The sequence below is a fragment of the Pangasianodon hypophthalmus genome, chromosome 3 (genome assembly GCF_027358585.1).
Source record: "Pangasianodon hypophthalmus isolate fPanHyp1 chromosome 3, fPanHyp1.pri, whole genome shotgun sequence".
Taxonomy (NCBI): Eukaryota; Metazoa; Chordata; class Actinopteri; order Siluriformes; family Pangasiidae; genus Pangasianodon; species Pangasianodon hypophthalmus.
The window spans coordinates 14,720,034-14,738,318 of record NC_069712.1 but is presented as its reverse complement, the minus strand read 5'-3'; the positions used below and the strand labels follow the sequence as shown (position 1 = coordinate 14,738,318).

The following is an 18,285-nucleotide window of genomic DNA, read 5'->3' as shown; positions in this document are numbered from 1 at the left end:
AACCTCCAGCCAATCTCAGTTAGAAGACAGAGGATTTATTGCTCTTGTGTTATTTGTTATACAAGTTGCTATTTGATTAATAGTGTTCAGTATTTTTTAATAAATGTAGCAAAAAAGAACTCATGTCTATTGCAGTTTATTTAATATTAATAATGATGGCTCAAAAGACACTATAAAATCACTATAAAAATATTTCATAGAAGTATCGGTATCGGTATCAATATCGGCGATACTTGTCTTGAAAGTACTTGGTATCGGATCGAAAAGAAAATAAGTGGTATGACCCACCCTAATTTAAAATGGGGGAAACGCCCCAGTGGAGTGGGCGTGGCCACGTGAGCGGCTGTTGGTGGCCGCGCGCTAATTGTCTTATAGCGTTAGTTTCAGTCGAAGTGAACTTAAACATCAGCTTGTCATGTCGGATTGGGAGGCTGAATACGACGAGAATGGTGGCGCCATCTCAAAGCCTTCGCGTGTTCGTACAGCTCCGTGTACACAGTGGAAAGCCACCTCAAATACCAGTAAAGAAAATGTTTCTTTTGGTGGGAAGCGTGGCGGGAAAGTGGACCGTGAAGGTCCCCAATGGCGGAACTGGAGAGAGCGTGACGGAGAAGTGAACTTCACCGAGCGCCGAGACTCCCACAACGGCAGAGAAACGCGCCGTGACAGAGCGGCTTCAACCCGACCTCTCACCCTGACCGTGGAAAACTCTTTAGTCGGGAGAATTATAGGTAAGATAGCTTTATGGACATGTAGTAGTAGTAGTAATAATAATAATAATAATAGGTTAGCGCGTTGAATTTAAGTAGTAACAAAGTTAGCTAGCTAGTTAGCGTCGCCACTTTGCGCTCGCGCATCAACCGTCTGTCGTTCTGTTGCATGTGAACAGGTCGAGGCGGAGCGAAAATCCGCGAACTGGAGGAGTCTAGTGGAGCGAGAATTAAGGCAAGTTCATCTACTGAAGAAGCATCGTGTTCTAGTCAACACGCTTAACCAGTTCTCTGACGAGTCGCATGATGCTTGTGAAGTGGATGAGGACTTGATAAGTTATACGGTAGTGAGCTACATTAGCTAAAGGTGCTGACTGGAAACCTGGATCCAAGCAGCCTTTAGCTAACCTTGCTGTGCGCTCAAGTGCTCCTGGGAAGTCCGTATTTACGAGTTGGGAAGTCGTAATTACGACGTCAGGTGCGTTCAAGTCACTTTGCTCGGAGCAAGATGGCGGTGTACCTTCTCTTAATTACCTACAAAAAGTACAGCAAGGTTTTATCTGTACTTCTAGAAAACGAATTACTCATCAGGTGTGTTTTGCTTTTTTATGTTTTTAATCAATTTATGAAGCCATTGTAAAATTTATCGTTACATATTATATCGTAATTGTACGATGCTCTCGTGTTTTGTGCAGTAAGTTAGCTTATCTGAAAGCTTTTTAATTTACAATAAATACATGTCACTGCTAAATACACATTCAGTTTCAACTAATTTACAGTCAAATACAGACTTTGAGTCCACCATGTTCTCTTACTGACACACCACCAACTCGGAAACTCGGAGCTCGTTGAAAATCCCGAGTTTCCCACTCGTAATTACGACTTTGTGGTGGCGTTCATGTGTGTTCAACTCGTAAATACGATCTTCCCGACATGACTTAAACACACCATTAGACACCTGATGGCCCTGGCTAATACCCCTCAGTAAGTTTCCATGAAATCAAAATTGCTATTTTGGCGCTGTAGACAGAAATATTATGAAGTGACAAATGCTCTCTAAAATACCTCTGTCCTGCCCCTGTAAACAAACTGAGTGGGACAACTTGCTCTACAGTAGCAGCAAGTTAGCATCAAACCTGAGTTTCTGCATGTTCTTCTCCTTCCAAACAATCACTTGTGCATTGAAAATATGGTTGACGTGTGTGTGTGTGTGTGTGTGTGTCTCTGTGCTTAGTCCCCTACCAAAATCTTGATCTTGGTTCAAAATGTACAGCAGCTGCTGCAGTGTGATTCTCTATGTGCTGTGATGTGCAATCTGAAATACAGCTAATGTTCAATGATAGAAAAATGCATCATTTGTTCACCTATAAATTTGTCAAGACTGTGGGAGCTTTTATGAAAGTGTACTAAAAAACTGTTGAAACACATACCACACCAGGGGTGTCAAACTGCTGAGGCTTTTGAGCAGAGATTATCACTAAGCTGTGGAAAGGTACATGAGTACAAGACTGACGTTTAAGTCCTCAGTCCCACACAGTACTGGAATTGTTAGTACTATGTACCACCGAAACACATTCCATATGTTTAACAATGCTGGATGTACTTTTAGCGTTTTTATTGTCTATTTTTAATGTTTTCTAAGTTGGGAGAATGGTCATACTAACTCTACATTTCTCCATCACAGCAAGTAGGTGACCCTTGTCTAACAGAGGTGTTTGCACCACTCGAAACACATACAGTAATTGTCCATTATTTTATGTAATAGTGTTTTTGAAACAACATACATATACCAGATTAGGGCTGCTGGATTGGTTGCTAGATTAAAAAGACTTATAGGAGGCTAATAATGTAAACAGTCACAAGCCACAAAACCATTGCAAGCAGCTGTGAGACAGGCCTGTCAACCTCCTCCCTCCTACACCAGAAATTTTAACTGCCCAAACAGCAGTGACGATTGGACAGTGACAAATTCCTAGTATGGGTCACCATACTTGGCCACAAGTCACTTCACTTAACTTCAAAATATGTCCTTGTTTCCCTTAAACTAGTTGGGCGCACAACCATATTTAAAATTTTAAGGTGAATCTGTATGAGACTGAACATTTTCACAAAACAACATATATTTGGAGTAATTTGATATGGCTGATGCCTGATTATGGTTTGTGTAGATTAACCGTGGAGATTATGAGGGAGAGGTGCTGATCTTTGGTAGCAGTGATGTCCAGCAGAAAGCCAACGATCTGATCAAGGAGCTGATAGGAACGGGTAACGCCAATGGGCCTGGACTTCACTATGGTAAGAGAAACACAGTATGAGCAGTAGTTTCAAACTCTTTATTGTAGTCTAACAAAGAGTTAAATAGCCCCTGTCATATATACCGTTTTTCTGTGGTGAGGTTGAGATGTTCCAGAATTAAATTTTCCGCCCTTTTCTTACTGATTTGATTTAGATGGGATTGCATTGATAAATGTGATGTCAGGTCACCCTAAGTGCAGTCAGAATTGGCCATCTGGATTTTTTATTTTTTTCAAAAAGGTCTAGTTTCCGTTGGATTTAAGCACACTAACATTTGTGTGAAAGAATGAAGCTAGTCAGTAGCATGCAGTACACATCATGGTAGAGTGTCACTGCAATGATGATTGAAAAGTCAGATCAGCTATAACTGATGGTGCAGTTTCCACTCAACAGGCTACACTACACATCTATGCATATCAGATCGCCATCGTGCTCATACTACATAATGATGTAGTCTGATTAAATTTTCAGGAATGTCAGGAATTAGATGTGACCCCTGATAGCTATGTAGAACACCATTAGATTCAGCCACAATGCATAAATGTGTTGAGTACAACAAAACCTTGCCACAGTCCTCCAGTGTAAGCCTTAATTATCAGCTTCCTCTTCACTCCAACCACAGAAACTGAAGTGATTCCTGCTCCATCAGCTTTATGCCTGAGCAACCGTGAGCAAAACTGCATCTGCATGTGTTTTTTTTTTTTTTTTCTTTTTTTTTTCCCCTTTCCTTTCTTTTTTTTTTTTTTCCTTCTTCTCCCCTAATACAAACTGTAGAGGTTTGTGTGGTAAGAAAAAATGCTTTTACATTGGTGATTTGACTTAGATGGGACTACATTTAATGTAGGTGACATCGTCACCCTTCTGTTAAGCTCTGAACATTGATGGAGGTACTGCCTGAGTGGCATAGAAATTCTTTTATTAGTTGGATAAATTTGCTTGTCTGGATGACACACAATCTTTTCATCAATAACAATTATGTGTCTGACTTCACTTTTTTTCTGACCCCATCACCGAAACTGGGACCAGCTGTTTAGTAACTCCAGTATTCTGCTGTTTGTTTCTGCAGGTAGTGAGAATTCAGGCTTGAGGAGTGACTCCTGCTGGTCAGCATCTTCACTGCAGGCTTCAGCTGCTTGCACTTCTACACCTATAGATTGGAATGCCATAAGAGCCAACAGGGAGAAATATGAGACTTTGAAGTGGCAAGGTGAGTTTAATTAGTGTTTCTGTTTCATTCCTCCTGACCGCCAGAGGAGGTGCTAAGCACTAATGGATGGATAATCGCTGTGCCAGCTAGATAGGTCGAGAAGGAAATACCAACAGAGTCGCATCATGACGTAGACCGAGATGCGAGGATATAAACCACAGCAGCTCGATGCACAGCCTCTTTCGCTTTCTTGCTTATGATAGGTCGTTGGTTAGTGCTGTCCCGTGCAGCTTACCTGAGTTGTGAGGATTCGCCCTCCCAAGCTGTGACAGCGCGCTCTGCACTATCATCGGATATTTTGGATTCCCTTTTTTCATTACGTCAGTGTACATTATTTCATTTGTTGTGTCAGCGATACCCTGTGCTTCACGGTACTATCCGATGGCTGGTTTCGACCGCACTTAGGTAGCGTTTCCCTGCTGACCTATTTATCATTGATTTCGTCGCCTGCTCACTGTCGTGTAAACTCTCGTTGCCCCTCGGTACTATCTGAAGGCAGTTCTGATAACTCGCGTATAATGCCGCTCCCTTATAACGTTAAATCTTTCAGTTCTATCCAAAGAATTTATCACGCTTGATCTTTCTGTGTGCATGTTATATTAGTTTTGAGTTCCTAAGGTGCTACCAAGGACGTGTTTTGATGAATTCATGGCTCACAGGTCTCATATCTCTGTCTCTCCACCGAGCTGCAAAATGTGCCCAAACACACTTCTTCCCGACGCGGACACGATCGCTGCCTGTCGTGTTTGGGGATACAGCATCTGAAGGAAGCGTTGACTGATCCGTGTTTGCATTGTGCCATGCTGCCGCTGTCAGAAAGACAGCTTCGTCTTGCAGAGCTAGATCCTAACTCATGTCCTAGCCTCACACAGTCGTATTCAGCACCACAGCACGCTCAGAAACGTCGTACATCAGCGGCTGCTGGTGCTCCGCCGACCAAAAAGAAATCGTCACCGCAGAAACTTCGTTATCGAAGACTGTTGCTACTCTCTCTTCAGAGATGGCAGAGATGTCTTCTTCAGTCATTACAACCCCTGGTATCAGCCGCGCCTACGGAGAACACTTCAGTGAACGAGATTGATTTCAAACCCCCAAATACTATCGATTTAGACGTGCATCTAATTCACATTTCCTTGATGAAGAGTTGGTGGATCCTGCCATGCAGCCTGGCCCCCTGCTGGATGCTCTCTCCAGCCTGTCTGCTGTACGTTCATCTAGTGCAGGCAAATCTTCTCCTGATGACATTCTTTCGATTCTGCAGATGGCAGTGGCTCGTTTGGGTCTCGATAACTCTATTCAGCCTGCTCAAACTAATGTGTTCTTCAAGCAAAATGCTGGTAATATGTTTACTATGCCTCCATGCAAAGATTTTGTGGCTGAATTCTCCAGTGCATTAACAGGCTCCAATGTGCCTAAGAGGAGGTCAAAGACAGCCCGCACTCTTTCCTCAATGGCTGAGGCTGACTTTATTGGAGTAGGTCGGGCACCTGAAATTGAACAGCCGGTGGCGGCATTGGTGGTATCACCAGATGAAGGACTTGGAGGCAATGTCCGCTGCCCAAGTGCCCAATGTGGTCGTACAGACGCATTACTGAAAAAAGCATATGAGTCCGTAGCCTACATAACCCGGGCGGAGAATACTATTTGCCAGCTGCTGCTTGCCTGTAACACCACATTAGCGTCAGTGAATGTTGACCCTTCTGTACCTCAGTTCTTACAGACTGCCCTGTTGACTATAGGTCATGTAACACGTGAACTTGGGACACTTTCAGGGACACTTTCAGCGACCCTTCTAACAGCCCGACGGCGGGTATGGCTTGCTCAGGCAAGGTTGCCTGAAGATTGTAAGAGGACATTGAGGGAACTACCAATTGTACCGGGACATCTTTTTGGCCCCAACGTTTCTGAACTACTAGAAAAGAGAATGAAGTTGTCAGAGGCCACACAACAGTTAATTCAGGCCCCACAGGCTCCTCTTTTTAGGATGCCATTGACAGGGTTAGGGTAACCCTAACCCTAAACCCACCATCATCAAGGGGAGCCACATCAGCGCCCCCCCACAGGTTCAAAGGGCAGAAACCAGAAACCCTGAAGTTTCTGGGCTGGCAATCGGTCGTTTCACTGCACAGCACCTACATTACTGGGAAACATCAACATCCGACCCCTGGGTTCTGACAACTCTGAACAGGGGATACACTTTGCAGTTCCAACACCGGCCTCCAAAGTTTTCAGGAATTCTTCCGACAGTCGTCAAAGATGCGACCAGTTCAATGGCACTTTCCATGGAAATTCGTTCGTTGTTGTTGAAAGGAGCCATAGAAAAAGTTCCCCCTCTCAGACAGAGGGACGGTTTTCACTCGACGTACTTCCTTGTTCCAAAAAAGGATGGAGGTTTCCGGGCCAATTCTGGATCTTCGACGCCTCAATGTGTTCCTAAAGTGTCTTCGTTTTCGAATGTTACGCACAGTCGATGTTCTTCGATCTGTGATGAAAGGAGACTGGTTTGTGAGTGTAGACTTGAGGGATGCTTACTTCCATGTTCCCATTGCTCCCCACCACAGGAAGTTCCTAAGATTGAGTTTTCAGGGTCAAGGCTATCAGTTCAGAGTCCTGACATTCGGGCTGTCTCTAGCTCCTCATGTTTTTACGCGATGCGTGAGTGCGGCTCTGTCTCCTCTTTGGTCCAAGGGCATGAGGATTCTGCCTTATTTGGACTATTGGCTGCTCTGCTCCCCAACGAGAGTCCACGCTCTATGCGATACCAAGATTGTTCTGGAGCATATACAGAAGCTGGGCCTTATTGTGAATGACACAAAAACTCATCTGGTTCCAGAGTAGACCATAAACTTCATAGGAATAACGCTCAATTCTGTCACAGTGTCTGCCACACTGTCTCACACTCGGACAGTCAGTGTTCTTCAGTTGTTGACTCGTTTCCGTCTGGGGGCAAAGGTACCTTATGGTGTCCCTTTACAACTGATGGGGATGTTAGCTGCCGCCTCATCCGTGATTCCCTTAGGGTTGCTTCACCTCAGGCCTCTTCAGAGGTGGAGCAACAGCTTAGGGCTAGACTCAACGAGACATCGCCATCGCATGATTGTTGCTTTCTTCTTCTGTCAGAGCACTGAAACCCTGGAAACGGGTAACATTTCTGGGGGCTGGAGTGCCACTAGGAGTGGTGCCCTCTTGTCGGTAAGTGATCACAACCGATGCATCACTGACAGGATGGGGGCAACATGAAACCAGAGGGGGATTGGTTGCTGTATTTGTTCTGGAACTGAAGGCGGTGTATCTAGTGCTACAACACTTCTTACCAAACCTGTTAGGCCACCTTGTACGTGTCCGGTCCGACAACACGTCAACAGTTTTTCCATTTGAATCACCAGGGTGGCATCAGGTCTCTCGCGTCCTTACAACTAACTCGCAAGATCCCCAGATGGTCTCAAGGCCGACTGGCTTCATTAAAGGCAGTTTATCTTCCAGGATCGGACAATCAAGTGGCGGATGCTCTGTCCAGGGATCTACTGCTTCCGGGCGAATGGAGGCTTCACCCGGATGTGGTGCTGCTGATTTGGCAAGGCGGAGGTCGATCTATTTGCCTCGGAGCTAACCACGCATTACCGTTGGTGGTTTGCGAGGGCAGAGGCATCCAGCCCATTGGGACAGGATGCGTTAGCTCACGAGTGGCCGAACTGCCTATTGTACGCGTTTCCTCCTTTTCCACTTCTATGGGAGACCCTACACCGAATATTTTTGTTGGTTTTAGTGGCATTTCGTTGGCCAGCTGCGCAATGGTTTCCTCTTCTTCTGAGTCTGTTACAGGGCGGGCTGTGGCAGCTTCCCATCAGACATGACCACATTTCTCAGCTGAATGGCCGTGTTTGGCACCTGTACCCAGCTCGTCTTCAGCTTTGGATTTGACCAGTGGGTGCCACTGTTGTGAACACTATTGTTAACGCTAGGGCTCCTTCAACACGACAGCTTTATGCTGCTCGCTGGAGGATTTTCTCATCTTGGTGTGGGGAGCAAGGACATGACCCAGTTCATTGTACTGTGCCAGAAGTATTGAGTTTTTTACAGCATCTCTTAGAGGACAATAAGGCGGCTTCTACCGTGAAAGTTTATGTTGCTGCCATCTCTACTTATCATGTCCTGGTCGATGGTGCATCCTTGGGGTCTCACAACCTTATATGTAGTTTTCTGAAAGGAGCAAAGCGTTTAAAGCCTGTTCGTTCTACTCTCTTTCCTGTTTGGGACTTGCCGCTTGTTTTAGATTTTCTTTGTACACCACAGTTTGAGCCATTGGATGCTGTGAATATTAAGTGGCTGTCCCTGAAAGTGTCTTTTCTGTTAGCCATTGCTTCCACTAAACGCGTTGGTGAGCTTCATGCCCTTTTGGTGAGTGAATCGTGCTTACGCTGGTTACCAGAGAATTCTGTGGTCATTCTTCAGCCTAATCCAGCTTTCTGTCTTGTCACCTCAATTTGTGAACCAGACTATTCATATGGCTGCTTTTCAATCTCCTCTTTCTCCCTCTGATGCAATCGGGGGGAGGTCTCATCTGCTGTGTCCCGTACAAGCTTTAAGGTGCTATGTTAAGTCTGCTGCTTCTTTCAGACAGACGGATCAGTTATTTGTCTGTTATGGTGAGATACGCAAGGGTGCTCCTTTTGTCTAAGCAAAGACTAGGACGCTGGATTGTCGAGATGATAAAGCTGGCGTATAGTCATTCTACCCAATCTTTACCAGTGGGTATCACTTGTCACTCTAGTAGGGCTGTCTCTTCATCTTGGGCCACTTTACGGAGAGTTTCCTTGGCGGAGGTCTGTGCAGCTGCTACCTGGTCCTGTCCATGTACCTTTGCACGTTTCTATAAAGTCAATGTGGCTGCTTCCCATAATGTGAGTTCTGCAGTCCTTCTGGAGCATCCTTGATGCAGGTGGGTGGCATTCCCCATGACTGTGTTGGTATGTGTCATCCATTAGTGCTTAGCACCGCCTCTTGCGGTCAGGAGGAATGAAACAGAACGCTTGTTACGTATGTAACTGTGGTTCTGTGAATTCCGGATGACCACCAGAGTTCCTCGTGATTCGGAATGCGCGAGAAAGCAGTCTGAGGCTGGGCACCGAGCTGCTATGGTTTATATCCTTGCATCACGGTCTGCGTCATGGCATGACTCTGTTGGTATTTCCTTCTTGACCTATCTAGCTGGCGCAGCGATTATCCATCCATTAGTGCTTAGCACTGCCTCTGGCGGTCATCCGGAATTCACAGAACCACAGTTACATACGTAACAAGCGGTCAGCACCAAGTTGTAGGTTTTACAATTCCTACCAGTTCAGCTACATTTGTCTTCATGTTTTTATTATTATTATTATTATTATTATTATTATTATTATTTTATAAATGTTGGCTGTTTGTTTTCTGTGCTTTGATTACACTACTTACACAGGGCAGTTTTTTTAAAGGAAAATGGACATTTAAGGAATTGATTGTCCAAAAAAGGGCAAGGGACCCAGATAAACCATACTGTGATATTTGTCTTGTGTGCATCAAAAAAAAACTCTGCAGAAAAAAACGTGAAATGGTCTTTATGCTTGCATTTGTACACATCATTGGCTATTTTAGTAACCCATTCAACTGTAATGTTTATATATTAACCTATAATAACCTTTAGTTTGCTGATATATGTATTACCTAATAAAAATCTGTTCCTTCAGATCTTCCACCTATGAAGAAGAACTTTTACATTGAGGCAGACTCTGTGGCCAAGCGCAGTGCAGAGGAGATCAGAGACTGGAGGTGTGTGTATGCATGCTGTGATTTATCAAACACTTCAGCAGAGGGCTGTATTGAACTGTGTGTATAATAGAATAAATATAGCAAAGAGCCTAGCAATCTCGTCTGAGGACCGAGATCAAGTGCTTGTGCCAATTACGTGCCTCTTTTAGGTGCTCTAGGTAAAAGTATTCACTGAGTTAGTGCAGGACAGAAGAAGGAATATTGTAAATGTGCTCAAGTAGTAGCTGTGTAAATTAGTGAAATTAGTAGTGTTTATTTTAGTTAGTCAAAATCCCAGGGATATTTTGAAAGCTATAATGCTTTTCTGTATTGAATTGAACTCCAGACTTTAAACATGTTATATCCAATATCATATTCATGTATAAGGTCATCTAAAGTTCAGTAACTAACTCTGCAAAGTACAGGTTGGGTATCAGTGTCGGGAGGTTCTCATTGTCTGAAAAACATGGAGTGAACAGACTGGGTGTTTTGCCACCATTAAAACTGAGAAATAAGGGTGGCAGACAGCCAGCTAGTTGTTTGTGTAAAGAGAAAAGTCCTAGAGAGATATGCATTTGAAAACATAAGAGGCTGTGTTGAGATCAGATTCATCAGTTACTCTGCAGACTAACACGGCTTTGTTGCTTTTTACAATAAAAGTCTATTTTTTTGGCATGAAGACCCCAAGACTGAAGTTTTTATTTTAGCTGAAAGAATTCCACAACAGGTTTCATATGCTCTTCTGAAATTTGTGTATTGGAACATTATTTGGCAATACAAGACATTTATAAAAAAAAAAAACTTGCCTGTTGTGTTTTCATACTAACTCGGGTTTTACACTGGGATTCTTAGCTCAGCTTTGTATCTTTAAAGAATGAAGTATGTTCATTCAGATTAATTTCCCTGCAAGGTAGTAAAATATAAACGCACTTAAAGGAGTATATACTATATGCATACTGCAGCTTTGCTTAACAACCAGTAGAGGGCTCTCTTTAACTATGAATACATCAGAGAAAACACTCATGAGTGCATATGCACGGAACATTATGAGTCAGATGGTCTTGCGCGGGAAGTTGAGAGCCAATCATGAAAGTCTTCGGATGGTGTTATGGTTTGAAAAATAATTCTTTCCGCCAAGAAGTGCAGTTAATTTTTTGCTAAACCCAGATATTTTGTGGTGTAAAAAGGATAAAAGTGAATGTTTCTGACCCATCATGATTAAAGCCTACATCAAATAGATGTTATGTTTCAACATTATGTCAAGTTCAGCCCTTAATCTCTCTCTAACAGAAAGGAGAACAACAATATCTTTGTGGATGATCTGAAAGAAGAAGGGAAAAGAGCAATCCCTAATCCTGTGTACACTTTTGAGGAGGCTTTTGCTTGCTATCCTGGAATAATGGAAAACATAGTCAGAGTGGGGTTTCAAAAGCCAACTCCCATTCAGGTACTGTGCGACTAAACATTAACACTTCTTTGGGTAATTTCTGAAAGAGCAAGGTGCTCAGCTGCGAGTCGACTAAACAGTGGGAAACAACATGGCTTTACTGTATGGGGAAATCTAGTTGCTTTGTAAAACCAAACCAGATCGCACCCAATGGTTGAGTCAGAGGAGGTTTTTGCATATTAACAACGCATGTTGCTTGCTGAGTGTGATGTGATGTTTTGGCCTGGGACCAGTAAATTCTGTGGACACTGGAGGCATATGTTTTGGTGTCAATGTCTATAAAGGATCTTTGCAGTAGCAGACAAGCAATGCTAAATGTAAATATTGAGGCTAATTTACATGTGTGACGACTTAGTCTCTCTCCCCTGTCAATCAGAGCAACACTAAGCAACTGGGGGCATCTGTGGGCTCATGTTTGCGGAATGGGACAGTGCTTTCCTCCATGTGTGCTAGGGATTAAAAGTAGTTAATTTGAAGGTGCTCAGAAGTGATTACTTATGCCTTATGGTTTGTCAAGCCGTGTGGGTCCAGTTAGTGAAGGAAATCCGTGAACATAAAAGTTTGACAAACATAGCATGCACAGTTATTTCTAAGGGACTAAGGAACATGTTTGCAAATATAAGTTAACTTTCATAATTTTTTAAGAGTACAGAGCATGTAATGACACAAGTAGGCACTACTGAGCAATCACCAAAAAAAACACCTTGGGCCAGGTGAAAAAACAACCATCCAGCAAGACCACTGACAAGATTTTTCTAGTGATGCCATGCTGGTTAACCAGCTAAATCAGCAATAGACCAACACTAACCACCAGAAACAAACTTGATTGAAATATTTTGCTTGCACAGTTATTTTAGAAAGGTTTTATATTATAGCTCTTAGTTCAGGAAGCATTCAATTTCTAATAAAACAGAATTTACATGGTAGACAGTTCTGACCAGTGTTTCCTATGCTTTTTCCTATGATACTTTTGTGAGTCTGGAAGGATTTGACTTGTTAACAGTTAGGTGTTTTTTCCCCCTGTGTTTTTGATCTTTATTGTCTGCTACAGTGTCAGGCTTGGCCTATAGTTCTGAGTGGCCTGGATTTGATTGGCATTGCGCAAACTGGCACTGGGAAGACTCTCTCCTATCTTCTTCCTGGATTCATTCACATGGACCAGCAGCCTCTGTAAGGACACTCTTTAGTGGACTTTCACACTTACATTTATCAGTGGCATGTTTGTCATCATTCTGCACATGAAATGCCTTTATAATCCAACTGCAGGTGACTATACTGGCTTTTTTCATGATTTGTGTGTAGCATGTGCACGTTAGGAAAGGGTCATATAAAAACCTTTGCCTTGTTGCTCTTTCAGGCCCAGAGACAAGAGAAGTGGCCCTGGAATGCTGGTTTTGACTCCTACTCGTGAGTTGGCACTCCAGATAGAAGCAGAGTGTAACAAGTACAGTTACAAAGGCTTTAAAAGGTAAACAAGTGTTGCATTTAGGGATGCACTGAAGTGTTTGTACAAAAATGGTATGTAACTTTAAAAATTATGCAATTCATTGCCTTAGATGACCAACTGTTCTCTCTTGTCAAGGATGTTGGATTACGTAGAAATAGCTAATAGTGCATGTTACTTTTTAAGCCTAGTTATTCTGACAATTATTTTGTTGCGTAGCCTATAGCAGGGGTGGACAAAAACTGCTACTCCTTATTGACTTTCACAGAACAAGGTTTCATTTGGTATGTACGGTATGTTTAAACTTCATGGTGGTGTGAAACATAACCATGCTGCAACTATAGTGTAGCTTCCAAATCTCACTGCCTGCTGCATTACGCACATTGTCCAAGGTATGACGTGGCTGTCGGTAGAACGGGTTTTACTAGGGATATGCAGGTATGTGAAGACAATAACAAAACCAAGCAAAATAATGTCAAGCATAAAGCTGTCATAAAATTGCTTACTACATGCTGTCACTTTGCAGTTAAACGTATGGAGAGCAAAGAAAAACAATAGCCAGGCTTTATTTTTATTTATTTATTTTTTATTTATTTATTTATTTATTTATTTAATCTGCACTCCAAGACGGAGCACCACATCTCTTAGCTGAAATGCTTGCTGATTTTTTGTTGAGGGCACAAACTTCATGTGCTAGATTAGACACTTCTCTTGAAGAGGATAATAATCATTTATGTATTCATTTCTCTTAGTATGTATTAATGCACATAACTAACCAATTAATCTGTCATGTGTTATTATATTACACTACCTACCACCTTTTAGCCTAAGTTTTCACGCTACCAAAACATGGGACTGGGCAGCACAGTGGAGTTTTCACACGCCCAGTGGGCTAATTAATAAATGTGATTTTTCTACCCATGTACAATATGGAGAAAAAAAAATAGGATCACATGCTCTTATTCTAAGTCACTTTAGTTGAGTGTAGGTCTCTGCATCCTGCACAGGGTGTGAAAAGTTAACACGCTTAACATCTCTCTGCTCCCAGTATCTGTGTTTATGGAGGAGGTGACAGACGAGCCCAAATAAAGACAGTTACCAGTGGTGTTGATATAGTGATCGCCACACCAGGACGACTGAATGATTTGCAAATGAACGAGCTAATAAACCTACGTTCCATTACCTACTTGGTATGTACATGTCGTACACATCTCAAGCGTGCTTCCACACTTGAAAGGGAGCAGCAGCAATTCACTCATTATGCAATGCTGGAATCATACCAGTTTTTCATATCCCTTAGAAAACCGGTCTCTGTACTCAAAGCCTTTGTGCCATGGTTTGTTTTTGTGTATTTGTTTGATAACAGGTATTGGATGAGGCAGATCGAATGTTGGACATGGGCTTTGAGCCTCAAATCATGAAAATCATCCTGGACATTCGGCCTGACCGACAAACAGTCATGACCAGGTCAGAGGCTAGTCATCTGTCTCTTGTTATTATGACAGATTTATATTTTTGTCCTTAAAAGCAAGGACACCTTTAGTGGGGCAGCTCACTTGGTAGACCATTTTCTGTTTTTATTCTATATAACTGTAGATATTTCGTTCAGTTTCAAGTTATATTGGTCATAATTCACTTTGGTTTTAAACTTTTGCTATGGTCACATCTCTGAACAACCATTTATATAACTGCATTAAACATCAATTATTTAACTGTGTTGCATAAATCTAGTGCCACTTGGCCAACAGGCGTGAGACGTTTGGCCAAGTCCTACTTGAAAGACCCCATGATGGTGTATGTGGGCTCTCTAGACCTAGCAGTAAGTGAGCATTTATTCTGTTTTACACCTGAACTCAGACTGTTGCACAGTTTTTTTTTTTTTTTTTTTTTTTTTGTTTTTTTTTAAGGAGAATTCTTATGTTTAATTCTGGTGAGAACAAAAGGGTAAATTTAGATCTTGTTATTGACATTAGTGAAGTGTCGTTGGCCCAAAAGTACAGCCTTTGCAGTGTTACCTACCTGCTATTGAAACACAGCCAGTTGAGCTGTCTTTGTTACTGAAGCTCCTGCCATCTGTTCCTCAATAATGAACCCTCTTTCAAAGTCACTTATTTTTATTTATTTGTTTGTTTGTTTGTTTGCCATCTTGATCCACAACTGAGGTCAGCTAGACCTGTTCAGTGTTTTTATACATGCCACAGAGCATGGATGGAGGTTAATTGCATAATTGTCATGCTGACAGCTGTCTGGAAGCATCTGCATTTATGTTTCTCCATTCTTTGGGCTTTATTGGGCTTGTTTATTCCTAACCTGTCACCCATCTGTAGGTTCCACTCAGTGGATCAGTAGTGCTTATTGCCATTTGAAATTAATTGCACTTTAGAGGATGACAGTCTGGCTGGTATAGTTTGTACCCTGAAGAATCTTTAGGTGTTGGCCTCAGCAGTAAAATGTGGGAAGATAAAAGGAATTAGCAAACTCAACAAAAAGTGCTTAGTTATAATTCAGTGTAATTTGTGGTTTAAAAAAAAACAGTTGTTTGGTAGTTTAAAAAAGAATATGGGTCAGTTAAATTGATGGCGAGAAATAAATGAGGGTGTATTCATCAGAAATCTTGTGGAGCGTTTTGTGGTTTCAAAACATGTCTGGGCAAGTTTGAAAGATCCCCTGTGAATTTCCCTAAATTACAAATATGTTGTGTTCTCTTTTAGGCTGTGGACACGGTGCAGCAGACAGTTTTGGTTGTACAAGAGGAGGAGAAGAAGGCATACATCTTTGACTTTATCCACAATATGGAGCCTGAGGATAAAGTGTTGATATTTGTTGGAAAAAAGATTGTGTACGTTTCCAGTTAGAATGAGGTGTAATGGTTTATCTGTTCAAGCTTTCCCGGGTTTTGTATTGTCCTCAAGTGATATTCAGTGCTTTCAGTTATAAGGGAAGTGAGAGAACACACAGGTGCAATTGTTGCAATACAGCCAGCTCAGCATTTCCCAAGTGACGTCATCCATGCTTTTTTTTTTTTTTTTTTTTTTTTTTTTTTTTTTTTTTTTTTTTTTTAAAAGCACGCTGCACTGACTTTCATTTTTAAGTAAATTCCCTCCCCTTCCCCTGAATCTCCTCCTCAAATGCTGTTTGCATTTACTACCATGCTGTTTGAATGAATATTGTGCCAAGTGAAACTCCTGGTTCTCCTCGTGCTCAGAAGAAAGTGCATAGCAGCATTAATGTATTATCGTCTCACAACACACCCTAATATGCAATGCTGGCTTTGGTTTGTGTATTTGATTATAGTAGAGTGAATATTACAAATATATTGGGAGGATTAAAAATGTGATCACTACTATTGCCTGTATTTGTTCAGTGTTTCAAGTGCTCTACCACGAATCTAGCATGTCCAAAAAAATTTTGAAGGCTTTATAGGCTACTTTCTCCCCTGTTATTCTTCAAAAGCATTTATCCCTTTTTTCTTTTAGTGCTTAATCTAAAAGTTACCTTTTCCCTTCCCTGCTTGGTATGTTCTGACTGTCTCCCTCTTGTCAATATGTTATCCAGTGCAGACGACTTGTCCAGTGATCTGTGTCTCCAGGGGATAGCAGTTCAATCCCTGCATGGAGACAGAGAGCAGTGTGACCGTGAAGAAGCCCTACAGGACTTTAAAGATGGTATGCTAAAACCAGCATATGGCTTAAGATGTGCTAACCTTAACCTAACAGAGCCGTGAACAGACAACAGAAGAGTGGTAAATGGGGAAACGATGGATGCATGCAAGATTGGTCTAGTTAATAGCATCCTCTAATCTTTAATAAAATATGTTTAGAGTGATTAGTTATCATTTACTTATTTCATGTAGTTGAATCTTTTACATAGTTAATAGCTAATCCACATGTAATTTTACAAAAGTATTGATGTTTACCTTTGGCTCTTTGCAGGACGTGTGCGTATTCTGGTGGCCACTGATCTAGCCTCTAGGGGACTTGATGTCCATGATATCTCGCATGTCTTCAACTTTGACTTCCCCCGGAACATTGAGGAGTATGTTCACAGAGTTGGGCGAACCGGCCGTGCAGGGTAACAGCATTCTTCTGCCTGTGTATGAGACTGTCTCAAGCTGGTGTATTGCATGTGTAATATATATTAACACCTATTTTTGAATGATTTGATAGGCGGTCTGGGGTTTCTGTAACCCTGGTCACGAGAGGAGATTGGAAGATGGCAGGTGAACTTATACACATTTTGGAAAGAGCTGGACAGGTAGGCTTACACACTTGTGAGCGCGTGTGCGCGCACACACACACACACAGTTTTGACCAAAATGTCCATGCTACAAATCTGTGTCTACACATCAAGTTAACTCACTAACATTTTAGCTAGCTAGCTAGGTAGTTAATCTCCTGCCTTGAATCCCATGGAAGATTTATAGAAGATGTTGAAATTGAGAGGCGATCACTGGAATCCTCATAACCTTGGGGAATTGAAGACCATTTGCCAAGAGGAATGGGCAGAAAACTGAACCAGACTGCTGTGAAAACCTTATTAATTCTTACTGTAGATGTCCTAGTGCTCCAACTAGGCACAAAGACACTTGATTTCAAAGACACTGAAAACCCCTGAAACATCCTTTATCCTGCTCCACCCAAAACAAGCACAAACACACACACACACACACACACACAGATTAGCACTTGCACCGACACAGTCCTATTTTTATAGCCGAGCATGAGGACAGCCCACCTGAGCTCTCGGAACAGTATCAGCGAGCACACAAATATTCCTGAGTGGTGTCCTTAGCATGCAGAGAAGCTGTTATAACTGCCATATTCACTGAGCTAGTTACACACACACACACAGTTTTGACCAAAATGTCCATGCTAGGGAAACCTTCAATCTGTGTAATAGAAATTCACACACGAATTTCTGGCTCTTTGGTTGCACTGTATTGTAGGAGGTACCAGAGGAGCTGGTACTGATGGCAGAGCGCTATGATAAACACCAGAAGGAGAAAGAGATGTTTCCTGCTAAAACCAGAGGAGGACAGGCTCAAAGAGGAGCAAGAGATGGGTTCAGAGAAGGCTCAAATAGGTGCTTCTGAAGGAAGGTACAGTTGTTTTTTAATTGGCTTAAAGTGCATTTTACCATCTCTTGGTATGAAAAATATAGTGGAACAACAGCTTACTCAAGTGTTTTTACTAGTGGTTAATAAACACAATTGCTACAAATAACATCATATAAGATAAGAAGTTTATCTGAAACTAGTCGTGGATCCGTGTTTGCAGCTGTCAAGAGTCTCTTTTTATACTGGATGTGACGTCAAGTACTGTACGTGGGGAATGGGGCAATCATTTCTGTGCTTCTTGCACTGATATGCAAATATAACATGCAAAATCAGTGAGGGGGGAAA

The 18,285-nt window shown here is 42.1% G+C and overlaps 1 protein-coding gene across 1 annotated transcript; it reads left to right on the top strand.

Moving 5' to 3' along the window:
- The first annotated feature begins 313 nt into the window (after positions 1-313).
- Positions 314-17,982, top strand: ddx43 (DEAD (Asp-Glu-Ala-Asp) box polypeptide 43). The gene is made up of 16 exons (XM_026945080.3): positions 314-731; positions 890-945; positions 2,879-3,005; positions 4,072-4,212; positions 9,933-10,014; positions 11,284-11,440; positions 12,492-12,610; positions 12,798-12,908; positions 13,933-14,074; positions 14,251-14,351; positions 14,616-14,703; positions 15,596-15,723; positions 16,440-16,549; positions 16,817-16,955; positions 17,051-17,138; positions 17,830-17,982. The coding sequence occupies exons 1-16, from the start codon at positions 416-418 to the stop codon at positions 17,974-17,976; spliced, it is 2,052 nt and encodes a 683-aa protein (XP_026800881.3). The 5' UTR covers positions 314-415; the 3' UTR covers positions 17,977-17,982.
- Positions 17,983-18,285: the final 303 nt, after the last annotated feature.

What these genes read in the sequence shown, in the direction of transcription:
- ddx43 (XM_026945080.3), top strand. Translation starts at nt 416, where the DNA reads ATGTCGGATTGGGAGGCTGAATACGACGAGAATGGTGGCGCCATCTCA. An exon ending in AAAAGCCAACTCCCATTCAG is followed by an intron (nt 11,441 to 12,491) that starts GTACTGTGCGAC and finishes TGTCTGCTACAG; the next exon opens with TGTCAGGCTTGGCCTATAGT. An exon ending in AGTTACAAAGGCTTTAAAAG is followed by an intron (nt 12,909 to 13,932) that starts GTAAACAAGTGT and finishes CTCTGCTCCCAG; the next exon opens with TATCTGTGTTTATGGAGGAG.